At 39.3% G+C, this 12,546-nt stretch overlaps 1 protein-coding gene across 6 annotated transcripts in view; it reads left to right on the forward strand.

The window, feature by feature from the left end:
• Positions 1 to 12,546, forward strand: part of BBX (BBX high mobility group box domain containing) — a 143,063-nt gene that overhangs the window by 97,018 nt on the left and 33,499 nt on the right. For 5 of the 6 annotated variants that reach the window (XM_073614965.1, XM_073614964.1, XM_073614967.1 and 2 more), the window contains 3 exons: positions 2,134 to 2,214; positions 3,451 to 3,531; positions 9,900 to 10,677. In XM_073614965.1, coding sequence (XP_073471066.1) covers positions 2,134 to 2,214; positions 3,451 to 3,531; positions 9,900 to 10,677 — 940 coding nt within the window. The remainder of the gene's footprint in view (positions 1 to 2,133; positions 2,215 to 3,450; positions 3,532 to 9,899; positions 10,678 to 12,546) is intronic. The other variant, XM_073614966.1, reaches the window with a different exon arrangement.

Raw genomic sequence — 12,546 nt, forward strand, 5'->3', positions numbered from 1 at the left:
TAAGCATAATTATATCCCACTCTTGAATAGTATTAGATCGGTCCTTGGGAAATGATCTTCCCTCTCTCATTCCTGGTTAGGCAACGTTAATATAATCAAGATGAACGTCCTACCTCGTATTCTTTTCATCTTACAAATGATCCCTTTGAAGGTCCCCATAGGCTTCTTTACTTTACCTCAGACCATGATCGCCCACTTTATTTGGAGAGGCAGCCACCCTAGAGTATCCAGGGCAGTTCTCTTTTGCTCCAAATCCTCGGGAGGGCTGTCTCTCCCTAACTTTAAAGCTTATTATCATGCTGTAGTTTTAGCACGTATTGCAGACTGGAAATATGCCATTACATCCAAACTCTGGGTACAGTTGGAATACTCTCTATGCGGTGCTGACTTATCCACTGCCCCCTGGATACCCCGCTCCTCTAGAAACCTTTCCCACAACTCCTCACCCCTCACTACATCCTCCCTGGATGTGTGGGACGGACTTCATAAGAAAAACAATTGGTCTCACAACTCTTCCCTGATGCCTCTCCATCATAAACACTTCACGCCTGGCCTCTTGGATCCAGGATTTAAATCTTGGTCACCAAAGGTTCCCCTATTGCTACACCATGTTCTTCGCTCAAATACCATTAAACCATTGTCCGAAATTTTGAGATCCAAACCACCCACGTTCATGGACAAGTGGAGGCACAACCAACTGCAACGTTTTCTTCTTTCCCTTCCTCAGCCCTTACGAAGTATCCAGGATCTTAATGGAATTGAATCCGTATTCGCCCACGAGGACCCTCCAATACACTGTATCTCACAGTTCTTCAGGGCCCTTATTGTTCTTTAAAAACCCACAATATCCTGCCTACCTGACCAAATTGGAAGATGACCTCGGATCCACTAGTTCAGACAAGAAAAAAGATAAAATCCTTCAACTTGCACATATATCTTCAATTGCCTCGACTATGACAGAGTGCAACAACAAGCTTCTCACCAGATGGCACCACACGCCAGCCAAACTCCATCGAATGTTCCCAGCCAATTCCCCATTATGCTGGAGGAATTGTGGCGAGATTGCCACCCACGCACACCTTTGGTGGTCTTGCCCCATCATACGCCCATTTTGGTCTAAATTAGTAGATCTGATACACCAGATGACTGACGTTCTTCTCCCCCTGGACCCTTAGATCATACTCTTTCACATCACCCCAAAGCCTGTTGGAAGATATAAACGCTTACTTATCCCCCACATGCTCAATACGGCTAAGGCCCTCATTCCTACTCTTTGGAGCCAACCTACAATACCTTCCATGAAAACCTGGTTGCAAAAGATATCCGAAGTAAACCTCATGGAAGAACTCACCCATATAGCAAGGGGAACCACCCTTCTTGTATCTATATGCCTTTTGTTCAATAAAAAGATATTAAACAAAAAAAATAAATCCAACAAGAAAAGTGGCAACCCTTCATCATGGCCAGGGGTTGACTCAGGAACTCAAGTGCAGATATTTCACCAGTACAGTGCCTCAGAAATATTAGAAATTGCCAGGTGGCTTAACTTTTCAGCTCTACCTAAAACTAAACTGGGGTGGAGTTGGCCCTTAAGAATTCTGTCGGTAACGTTTTTAGTAATATATGTATTGTTTGCAATAGTTGCCCTTAACGGTCCACTTGTTACAAACCTGGGATATTAAAATAAAATTAATAAACAGAGGTAAGTTACATTAGGAAAAAAGGCCAAACGATCAGTGCATTTAGAGTAATGGGCAGCTGAAGAACTCTACCTCTTTACACATGCTGTAAATCATGCTTGCAGTGGGAAGAGCAAAGGGATGATCTCATCAAAGTGCTACTACTCCTTCCCTGTCCAATTTTAATTAAGGTCTGGTTCAAACCAGGCTATTTGCTTAAAACAAAACTTGCTGAACAGAATAACAAATCATTTGGCTGGTGTAATATTCTACGTGTGTATTTTGGCTTTCTATTTAACAGTTTTTCTGTAAATTATGAGAAATGTAGTCAAGTTGAAATCGAGACTGTTATAAAAAAAAAAAAAATCTCTAAATATTGCTTTTTTATATTTTGTTTGTGCATGCGTTTGTAAGAAAAAAAAACTAAAGTAATTTTTTTTTTGTTTTGCTATAGATATCATCAAATACTCTGCAAGTTAACAACCCAGATCCTCCGAAATGTTGTGAAAAAACATCCCTCTCCCATTTCGCAGAGGTAACATAATGCTGAAAGTGTAAAAGAGAAAGGAAAAAAGTATAGCTCTAGTCATTTTTGGATGAAGTGGGGAATGGTTAGAAGCTCTGTGAGGTTTTTATTGGTATCTGTGTCCCTGTTGAGATTCCATTCCCTATCATTTCCCTCAGAAAAAAATGTTTTAGCCGGAATTATACTTTCAGGTATGGAATTTACGCTACTCAGTACCTGCTTCACACACGAAAATAATTGATTCCACAAGTAATATAATTATTTATCTGTATTAGAAAACAGTTTTTTTAATATTGATATTCTTCATTTGTAATCACCTACTATGCTGTGGTCCACTACCAGACCCACAACTAGAGAAAGAAAATTATTTTTAAATATCCATATTATTCCCAGCATTTGTTATTTAAATATAAAGTATATTAACAGTAATGATATTAGCGATATTTGAATAAAACCTACCACAAGTAATCCTTGATTTTTAACACATTAAAAGAGAAGTACAGGTTTCTGTTTTTTTTTTAAGATTTATACTCACCTAGGTGGATGCAGCATCGGTCCAATGCTGCATCTGTCCCCCAGTGCCTCTACACTGAGAACTGAGCGATCGAACACCGCGGATCGCTCAGTTCTCAGGGCTATGTGAGCAGAGAGCTGCAGACTCAGTCACAGCTCTCTGCTCTGCCCCCTCCTTGATCACTGGAGCACTGAGCTGAGGAGGGGGCTCAGCGGCTGAGCTAGGTGTCGGTCCAGGGATCTGGCGTATCCCGACTTCATGGTCGTGATGACGCGGTGACTTCAGCCCGCTCTCTGCTGAAAACGGGTCACAGGAGTGCAAAACGAACGAAGCTTTGGCTGTACTTCTCCTTTAAGCACTACTTATCAAATGATCTTCATATTGAGTTTTCCTTCAGAGGATACAACCTAACAAGGGCTCTTTAGTATTGATCATTGGTCTGATTTAATACACTTTTATCAGTTTATAAATGTATTATTAGAGTTCCTTGGGTTTACCAACTTTACCTTTGCCGCGTGCACTTATCTTTTTTTCTCAGACTGTATTTCAATTACCATTATTAGATATCATCTGTTACTCTTCTTATTTTGTTACTGTTAAACCATTCTCAAAAACTGTAACGTTTCTATTCCATATCATCATTGCATTGTGTTACCCATATATTAACAGTATATCAGTACTTTTTTTTTTCTTCATTGTATGACTGATGGGTCTGTTGGTTTTGAGTGTAGATTTCCTCAAGCGCATCACATTCCGATTCATCTGCATCAGCAAAGCAGTGTGGGACATCAGCATTGTTTCAGCTTGCGGAGGTAACAACTGTAACACTTATCAGCACCTCTTAAATACTTGGGGAATAAGACGAGAATACTCTGATTCAACCTTTCTGGGAAGCTTATTTATTATATTGGATAAAAAGACAATAGTAGTATTACCGTACATTTCATTTTTGTTTTTTGTACACTTCTTTAGAAAATGTGCAGCTACTGTTCATTGCTTTGGTCTTATTGAATAAGGGAAAGAACACGGAGTCTGAAATAAAAACTGTCTTGAACCATACAACACCACCATATTCAAATATGATTCCAGCTGTAAATGCACAGAATCAAATTTAATCGGTTGTTTTTGAAACATTTGTCTGTTAACCACTTGACCAACTTAATGTTTGACCAGAGCATTTTTTACTATTTTAACTGGCAATTTCTCGGTCATGCAACACTGCGCAAAAGGAATTTTATTTATTTATTTTTCAGACAAATGTAGCTTTCTTTTGGTGATCACCATTGTTTGTTTTTTTTTTTGTTTTTTTTTTGCAAAATGAACGAAAAATACCAAAATAATTGGAAAGAGATTTTTTTTTTTATATTTATTTTTTTTACACAAAGTTGTCACTTTAATGAGATATTTCTCACACATGCCGTGGGTATATGTGGAATTACACCTCAAAACACTTTCTGCTACTTCTCCCAAGTATGGGGATACCACATGTGTGAGACTTTTTGGGAGTTCACCCTCATACGGATGCCCAAAACCAATGACCTCCTTGAGGATTTCAAAGGGCGTAATATCCTCATTTCACTTCTGACTACTTACAGTATCAGTTTTGGAGGCCCCTAAATGCTAGGATAGTACCAACACCTTTCTCTTTTTCGGAAAGTAGACACTCTGTATTTGATAAGAATGCGTCTTTTGCAGATCTCAAAATATAAAAAGAAAATAAAAATACATTTTTGTTTTCCTTCTTCTTTTTCCAAAACTTTGTGACAACAAATGAGAGCTGCAAAATGCCCACCATGCCCCTTATCAAATACCTTGGAGTATCTACTTTTCAAGAAGGGGTCATTTGTGGGGGGGGGGATGTTTGTACTATCAGATTCCTCCATTTACATCAACTGATGTGGATGAAGGAACCTCTGCCAGAATGTATGGTATGCCCACCATTAGAATTTTCCAGCATACATCCACCCACTGTTCTAATGCTGGGCATATGTGTAATAGATTCCTCCATTTACATTGATCAATGTGGATGAGAAAAGCATAGGAACTACCACTCACTGACTACCCCATGCTCCTAATGCTTGGGCATACACGTTCTGGTGCTGCAGGCACCGACGTATCTATTCTGAGAGCAGCACTCTGCTGCAGCGAATTGACATTCCTGAAAAGCAAACCACGGTTAACTATAACGCACCGTAAAAATATAACATTAACTCAATAAAAAAAAAGTCACACTTTCTTGGGGTGACTTTTGTGTTGGAGTACCTGGGAGGACACCTGGAAAATGCCTCTCATGCAGCCGGCTAACTGCATTTGGATTTTGCCGTTTGTCTCAAATTTTAGGAAGGATCCAGTTCTTCCAGTTGGTTTCTAAATAACAAAAGCGTTATTTAGAGCCAATTGAAATAAATATATAGACACTTTTTTGTACCAGTATCTAGCTCTGCAGGATGCTAGATATGGATCCATTATTTGATTGTTCAAGTCTAAGCTTTCCATATAAAGATTATAATCGTGGTCACAGAGAGGCTTTTCAATGACACCAGATGCCATGTTAATTTAGACCACCGTGCCTGGGTGAACAGAAGACAGTTGAAAACATCCCATTTGTCCTTCCATTTCACTGCATTTAGTTCTTTATTCTGCAAGCAGGTTTCTTCCCCGTTCTAAGTGGCTTGCCTTTGGGTGAAGCCTTGGCAACTAGATCGCATAGTGCCACAGCATCCAATTTCTTTAATGAACAAATGTCTAAAAAGTTGCAGGCTGTTAAAACAGTTGTCCACGAACAGATGGTACCCCTTTAGGAGCAAGTGTGGCACCTAGTCCCATACTATCTTGCCACTGCTCCCCATGTAGTCTGGGCATCAATGTCCTTTCCCTCGTAAATTCTAAAACGATACGTTTTACAGAGCTTATACAGTTAGACCCCATATCTGGCACACTTGCTCGGAATCTATTGCTTAATTGGAAGCCTGCCAGTAAAATGTACTAGAGACTCATCTACGCAGATGTTTTGTTGGAGCATACAGACCTCTGCAAATTTTTGGAAAAGGTAATTCATCAGGGGCTGAATTTTGTGGAATCGTGGTCAGGGTCAGCCTGAGGATGGCAGAAGGTAAGGTCATTGAAATGCCTAAAATGCATCATTGTCTCATATTTCCTGGCCATAGCTGCAGAGAACACGGCATATGATGAATTGGGTCTGTGGCCCAATATGACCGCAATTCATTCTTTTTTTGCAATGTCCATGTTAAGGGTTAGGCCCAAAAAAGTTTTAAATTCAGAAACCGTGATCGGTTTCTGCTCGAGTGGCCTAGCAAGGTATGTATCAGGGTTGGTGCCAATATATTCTTGAGCATAAAGATTACTACGGGACTGTGCTTGATGGCTGCGTTTCCATTCCGCTACTAGTGCTAGCTACCGCACCAGCATTTACTGCACCTCTGGCGCTTGCCACTTTACCATGAGATACTGCAGTGCTGGTGTCTTAACAGGCCAAGATGTATTAGGCCACTGGTGCTTGCTAGATCACCAAAAAGTAGCAGTGCTAGTACTTGCACCCTGCTGCATATGAGCATAATTATGCATTTCTAGCACTTCAGCAAGCTGGGGTCGGATCTTAGCAGGGACCTCCTCTCCATCATCTGATCTAGCTATCAGGGTGCCACTTCTCTACAGGTTTTTATGCTGTGTATATCATACATTATTTCTGGCAGAGATTCCTTCATCCACATAGATTGATGTAAATAGAGGATTCTAATAGTACAAACATCACACACAAATGAGCCCGTCTTGAAAAGTAGATAGTCCAAGGTATACCTAGCTATGATTTTGCTAATGCTGCGTATTTGTGTACAATGTATCACAGGTAACAATGATCAGAAAAATTATACTGACACTGCACTTGGGGGGGGGGGGGGTTCAGTGATCAGAGCTCATCCTGCTAACATTGTTTTTGGGGACACAAGTATAATTTTGTTCGTGATCAAAGTGCTGACACTATACTAGTAATGATGGTGATCAGCAACTTATAGTTTGAGTGCGATAGTATGCGGGCAAACTAGTGCTAGCTGACTGACGCTATCTGATGTTGCTAGTGACATTTTACAACAATCAGTAAAAAATGCTGTACACTGTAGTAATGACACTAGTGACAGGGCAAACAAAGGGATAACTAGGGCATTCAGAGGGTTAAATGTGCCTAAAAAGGTGTATGCAAGTCTGCTGCTTCTACTCACACAGATCTGGTTTTCTGCTTTTTATGGGCACGAAAGGGCTCAAGGAGAACCAGACAGGTCCTGTGTCAGTGTTTATAAGCAAGAGCTGTGCTGTGATTGGCTACAGCCCATCAGCAGGTCCATGGCCAAAATCATAAAACGAAGGATTCGCCCCGGGACTTTAAATGAAGTGGGTACCGCTTCTGTCAGTAAACAAAACAGTAGTAAATACAGTATATGGTTTATTCAAGTAAAATTGTTTACATGCATAGATATGACCAACAATTGCCAATTTAAAAAAAGATACATAAACAAGGACTATAGATACATAAACAAGGACTATTGATACATAGATGTAATAGCATGCATAGTACACAGGCATCAAACTACCTGACGCGTTTCGCGAGATCCAGCTCGCTCTTCAGGGGTGGATGTGTGTAACAATGTGCCTAGGATGAAAAAGTATATATTTGGCAATATGGCACAGTATTAATTATAGAGACACATGGTAGGAGGGGTTGTGGGTCCCCATACTTACCACCGAGCTTGACCATGGCTACAGGTGTACGGCTCCAAGACGGCGGCAGCAGGTGCCTCACCAGGGAGCTGAGGGGGCGGAGTCAGATGGGACCCCACCCAAACAGAAGAGCAGGCATGGCATGGATATAGTGATGTATCCCTAGAAACCGTGTTAGTCCATAAAGAATATAGGCTATAAATATGAGTATGTTTGTCAAGCATCTGAAGTAGTAAAGTAAAATCAATGAGTATTGGCATAAAGATATGTATACATAAGTAAAAGGCCTGGGCCAAGGATGGTAGGGACATGGAGATGGTGGAAAACATAGGATAGCAGAGGGATACTAGCAAGTGACAAGATAAAAAGAAAGAGGGGAGAGAGGTGGACTAGGATTGTGTGGGGGAATCTGTGATATCAGAAAACAAAAATAAATAAGAATTAATAAAAATAAGTGCTCAAAAAATGAAGAGAGAGAGAGATATCACCGCTCTGAAAGAGGTCTGTGAGGAACAAACATTTTCTCCATGCTGGAAGTAACAGGTGCAGGCAATGCTGGTAATTATGAGGTAAACGAAAAATCCTGGACAGCCGCACTCAGAAGTAATCTTCGATCTTTATTTAAATATTATCATAAAAATACATGGCACAGCATCACAAAATGCTCAAAAAATGAACTGTGTGACAACAGACCAGGTCTGGGCTAGTGGGTGTCTTCCACCCAGGTTCAATATAGAAAAATCATTGCTCCGGGCTTGCTGACAAGCTTGTGCTGTAGCTAATCACAGTTCAGCAGGGTGGGCATGCGTGCACGTCCTGAACCCGGAGGCAAACCAGCAACGTTTATTTACTTTGCTGAGCCTGCAGCTGCCGGTCAGTCACAGTAAATCTACTGTGACAAAAAGGCAAGTGGTAAAAATAAGGTATCTACCATGGCAAGTTTATAAACGTCAGATTGGTTGAAGTTATTTACCCGCCACTGTTTATAAAAGCTGCTGTAGAATCAAACCTTGGACAACAATTACACCCGTCAATGGCTATGAGCAAAGCCATCAGTAGATTGCTCGGTTTGCAGACACTGTACCAAATGAATGAAAAATAAAGCCATTAATTCATTTTCACTGATGGTAAGATCGTTTGGTTAACCCTTTCTAACACCTGAGCATTAACCCTTTCACTTTCCAGTCCCTTTGTGTATGGCCCGATGTGCTCTATCTTTTGCACCATTACCAAGCCCCATGTTTTTATCTGCCTAATGCTAGCTATGTTTGTTAATTTCCAAAAAAGTATGACAAAAACAATGGTTATGGTATCTACTTTCTTAAAAGTGGTCATTTTGGGGTGTTCTACTATCCTGGCATTTTTCTTTAACAGAAATAAGGGAAACCATTTTTTGTTTTTTCTTCCTTTCCATAAACAAAAAAAAAAAAAAGTTTGTAAACGCCGCCAAAAGAAAGCACTGTTCTATCTTGAAAATAAACTCTGAATGACGGAGTAATTGTCAAACTGCCACAGCACTGGAAACTGAAAAATTGGCTGGTAATGGGTAATGCAGGCTCCAGAAGTGGTTAAAGTGAAAGGTACAGTACTGAAATGTTTCATTAATCAGAAATCTGTCAGGTATTTATGCCCACATGTGTACTTTATGTATCTTTAGAAAGTTGTTTTCCAAATACATTTCCAATTACACTGAACTGGTGTACTGGTTATTAGGAAACGACAAACAAGTTTTCTTGAAACTGAAGGCATTTGCATGTCTCTCTTTCAACAAAAATTCAAAAAGTAAAGGGTTTATTCCTGAGGATATTTAACGGAGCCATACAAATATTTTTTGCCTCTGAATCAACTGTGCATTCTGAACCGCTGGTACACATACAGCCTAGTATTATAGAGCCATTTATACTGCATACAGTTTTCGGCATGTTGATCATCCTCAGTGCAGCGTGTGGAAAATGTGGCTTCTATGTGTTAGGGTTTGGGGAACGATGTGTTAGTATGACCAGACAGGTTATGGTGAAGTAAACTAAAAGGAACCAAAAAGTTCTTCTCTCAAACCGTGTGAAGCATTGTACAGAAACATGTTTTCAGTTTAAGATGCGTCAACTCTGCTTCACACTGGTTAAGTGGATGGGTTTTTGGTTTCTTCTAGTCCACCTCACCTTAACCTGTCTTACTGTATTAGAGCTTAGTTCCAGTATGTGCCAAGAATTGAATGCATTCTACATCACTAGAAACAATGGGTTTGAGGAGCATCCCAGAAACCTGGAACTGACTTCTAAAGGGATAATGGCAGTGACATAGTTTTATAGTTAGCTCTGTTTATTTCTCTTATCTCTGTAATACACCTTTTTAATATATCTTATCAATTAAGAGCAATATACGTATTCAATAATATGTAGCTTCTTGTATTTTTCTTCTTCTTCGTCTAATATTGCCCATTACTTTGTAGATGTGTGTGGCGTCAGAAGCAGTGAAAATGGAAATTTCAGGAAATATCACTCCAGAGAAATTGAAAGCTGTGGTGACAGATGAAGACATGATTTGCAGCACCCCGAAGGAATGCTGTAATGTGTGTCAAGAGGAAAGTTTTAGCGACGTTAAAATTAACAAACATGACTCACCTTCCCCAGAGCATTTGGATATGCATTATTTTGGACTTTTAAAACGAGAAAAAATTAAAAAGAAAAAGAAGAAAAGCAAATTGGACCATGATTCTATCGAGAAAGGGTCTCCAAAGAAGAGTTGTAAAAGGAGGCAGTCCTCGGAATCAGATATTGAAAGTGTCATGTACACAATAGAGGCAGTCGCAAAGGGAGACTGGAGTGTTGAAACACCTTCAGTTTCTCCGTGCAAAAAAATATGTTCAGCTGCTAGTCCAAAACATAACTTATCTGAAACTAAGAAAAAAATTAAATCAAAAGAGAAGATAAATGATACAGCTTTAGAGACTACCAAAGACTTGATAAAACCAGAGCCCATAAATACAATGCTTGCCATGGAATTACCTATTGAAGTACCTGATGAGATAAAGGAAGAACCACTATCTCCTGCAGAGGACATACCTATGTTATGCATACCAGAAATGCTCAAAACTGAAGACTGTGACATTAGCAAAAAAGCTGAAGCCTGTGGGTCAAGAAAGTCTGAGAGGGCCTGTAAAGGGGCTCTCTACAAAACACTTGTATCAGAGGGGATGCTGACCACATTACGGGCCAATGTTGACAGAGGTAAGCAATGGGTCATGTTGAGCACCCAGCTCCATTCTCTGCATCTTACAGATGCTGGAAGTGTACTCCACAATGCACATGCAATGTACACAAAGATGAAAAATTGCTAGCAAGCAGAGTAGAATAAAACTCTACCAGCTAGCATTTTTTTACTTCAGTTTTACTTTAAGGAAACTGTTGGTGTCCCGAGGAAGAAGCATTTGCTTGCTTTTATGTTTATTCACATTGGCAAAGAATAGAGAAATGTTGTAAATTGCAGAAATCCAGGTAAAAACCTGAGGACAGAAAAAAAATTGTAGATGCTGACCCTGGCTTTGCCACCTAATCGGTCATTTGATCTGCAGTATTCTCTCAGTAAAGTTCAAACATCACAACTCCCATCATGGATGCTTTTTCCTAATCAGTAACAAACACAGTATTGGAGTTTTGATCAGGAAGGATATGGCACATTTCTTAGTAAAAGCACCACATAGTAAACATTGTTAGGTACACATTTAACCCTTTGATTGCTCCAGATGTTAACCCCTTCCCAGCCAGTGTCATTAGTACAGTGTATATTATTAGCCGTGATCACTGTGTTAGTGTCACTGGAGATGTCATTGGCAGTTAGCCAGTTCCCACAAAGTGTCAGTGTCAGATTGCCCGCCTTCCCACTGTAGGTCGCCGATCACTGCCATTACTAGTATAAAGAGATAAAAATTCCAGTATATAGCTCATAGTTTTGTAGATGCTATAACTTTCACCCACACCAATCAGTATACATGTAGAAGAATACATTTTGGCCTAAATGTATGAACTTCTTTTTTTTTTTTTTTTTTTTTTTTTTTTTTATGGGATAGGTTTTATAACAGTAAAAAATATTTTTTTTTCTAAAATGTATGCCCTTTTTTCATTTAAAGCGCAAGAAATAAGAAAACCCAGTGGTAATTAAATACCACCAAAAGAAAGATCTATTTGTGGGAAATTATATAAATTGTATTTGCGTATAGCATTGCATGACCACACAATGCCATTGCCATTTAAAGTAGCCTGGTCATGAAGGGGGTAAAACCTTCCAGAGCTGAAGTGTTTAATAATGGTAAATGCACACATAATCTTATGGGAACTCCTTTTGATTAAATGAATGGTCTGGTAACAGGGACTCTTAACCACTTCTTAGTTAATGGCAGGATCAATGACATCTACATATTCAAATAGAGACTACTATATAAGTGGTGCACTTATTCAATGCTTCTAGGGCATATTATTATTATTTTTTGTACTTTGTTGTTCCACCATCATTTTTACATTGCCCTAAACATTAGAATTTGCTACTGTCAGTTTGTCATTTATACTACCCATACTCTGTGTGTGGGGGGGTGGGAATTTGAGTGAATGAGGAGGGTTCATGTGGTGTGTCTGTTATTTCATCATTACTTTATCCACTGGTGGAGGTATATAGTGGTTATTTGCCTTTATGGGTGGATATTTACATGTTTTTATTAATACATTTTTCCATTTTTGCAATCTTCTAAAGCCTGTGTATTCCTCTCTGAAGAATCCTTTCCCTAGACCCTCTGGTCCTTTTTTATATATACTCTTAACCACTTCAGCCCCAGCAGGATTTACCCCCTGAATGACCAGGCCATTTTTTGAGATACGGCACTGCGTCGATTTAATTGACAATTGCGCGGGCCTTCCTTTGGTGGTATTTTATCACCTCTGCAGTTTTTAATTTTTGCGCTATAAACAAAAAAAGAACGACAATTTAAAAAAAAAATAATAATTTTTTTTACTTTTTTGCTACAATACACATCCAAAAAAAAAAATTTTTTTTTAATCCGATTTCTTCATTACTACATAATTTTTGGCAAAAAATCCCAATAAACG

The sequence above is a fragment of the Aquarana catesbeiana genome, linkage group LG02 (genome assembly GCF_042186555.1).
Source record: "Aquarana catesbeiana isolate 2022-GZ linkage group LG02, ASM4218655v1, whole genome shotgun sequence".
In the NCBI taxonomy this organism is placed as follows: domain Eukaryota; kingdom Metazoa; phylum Chordata; class Amphibia; order Anura; family Ranidae; genus Aquarana; species Aquarana catesbeiana.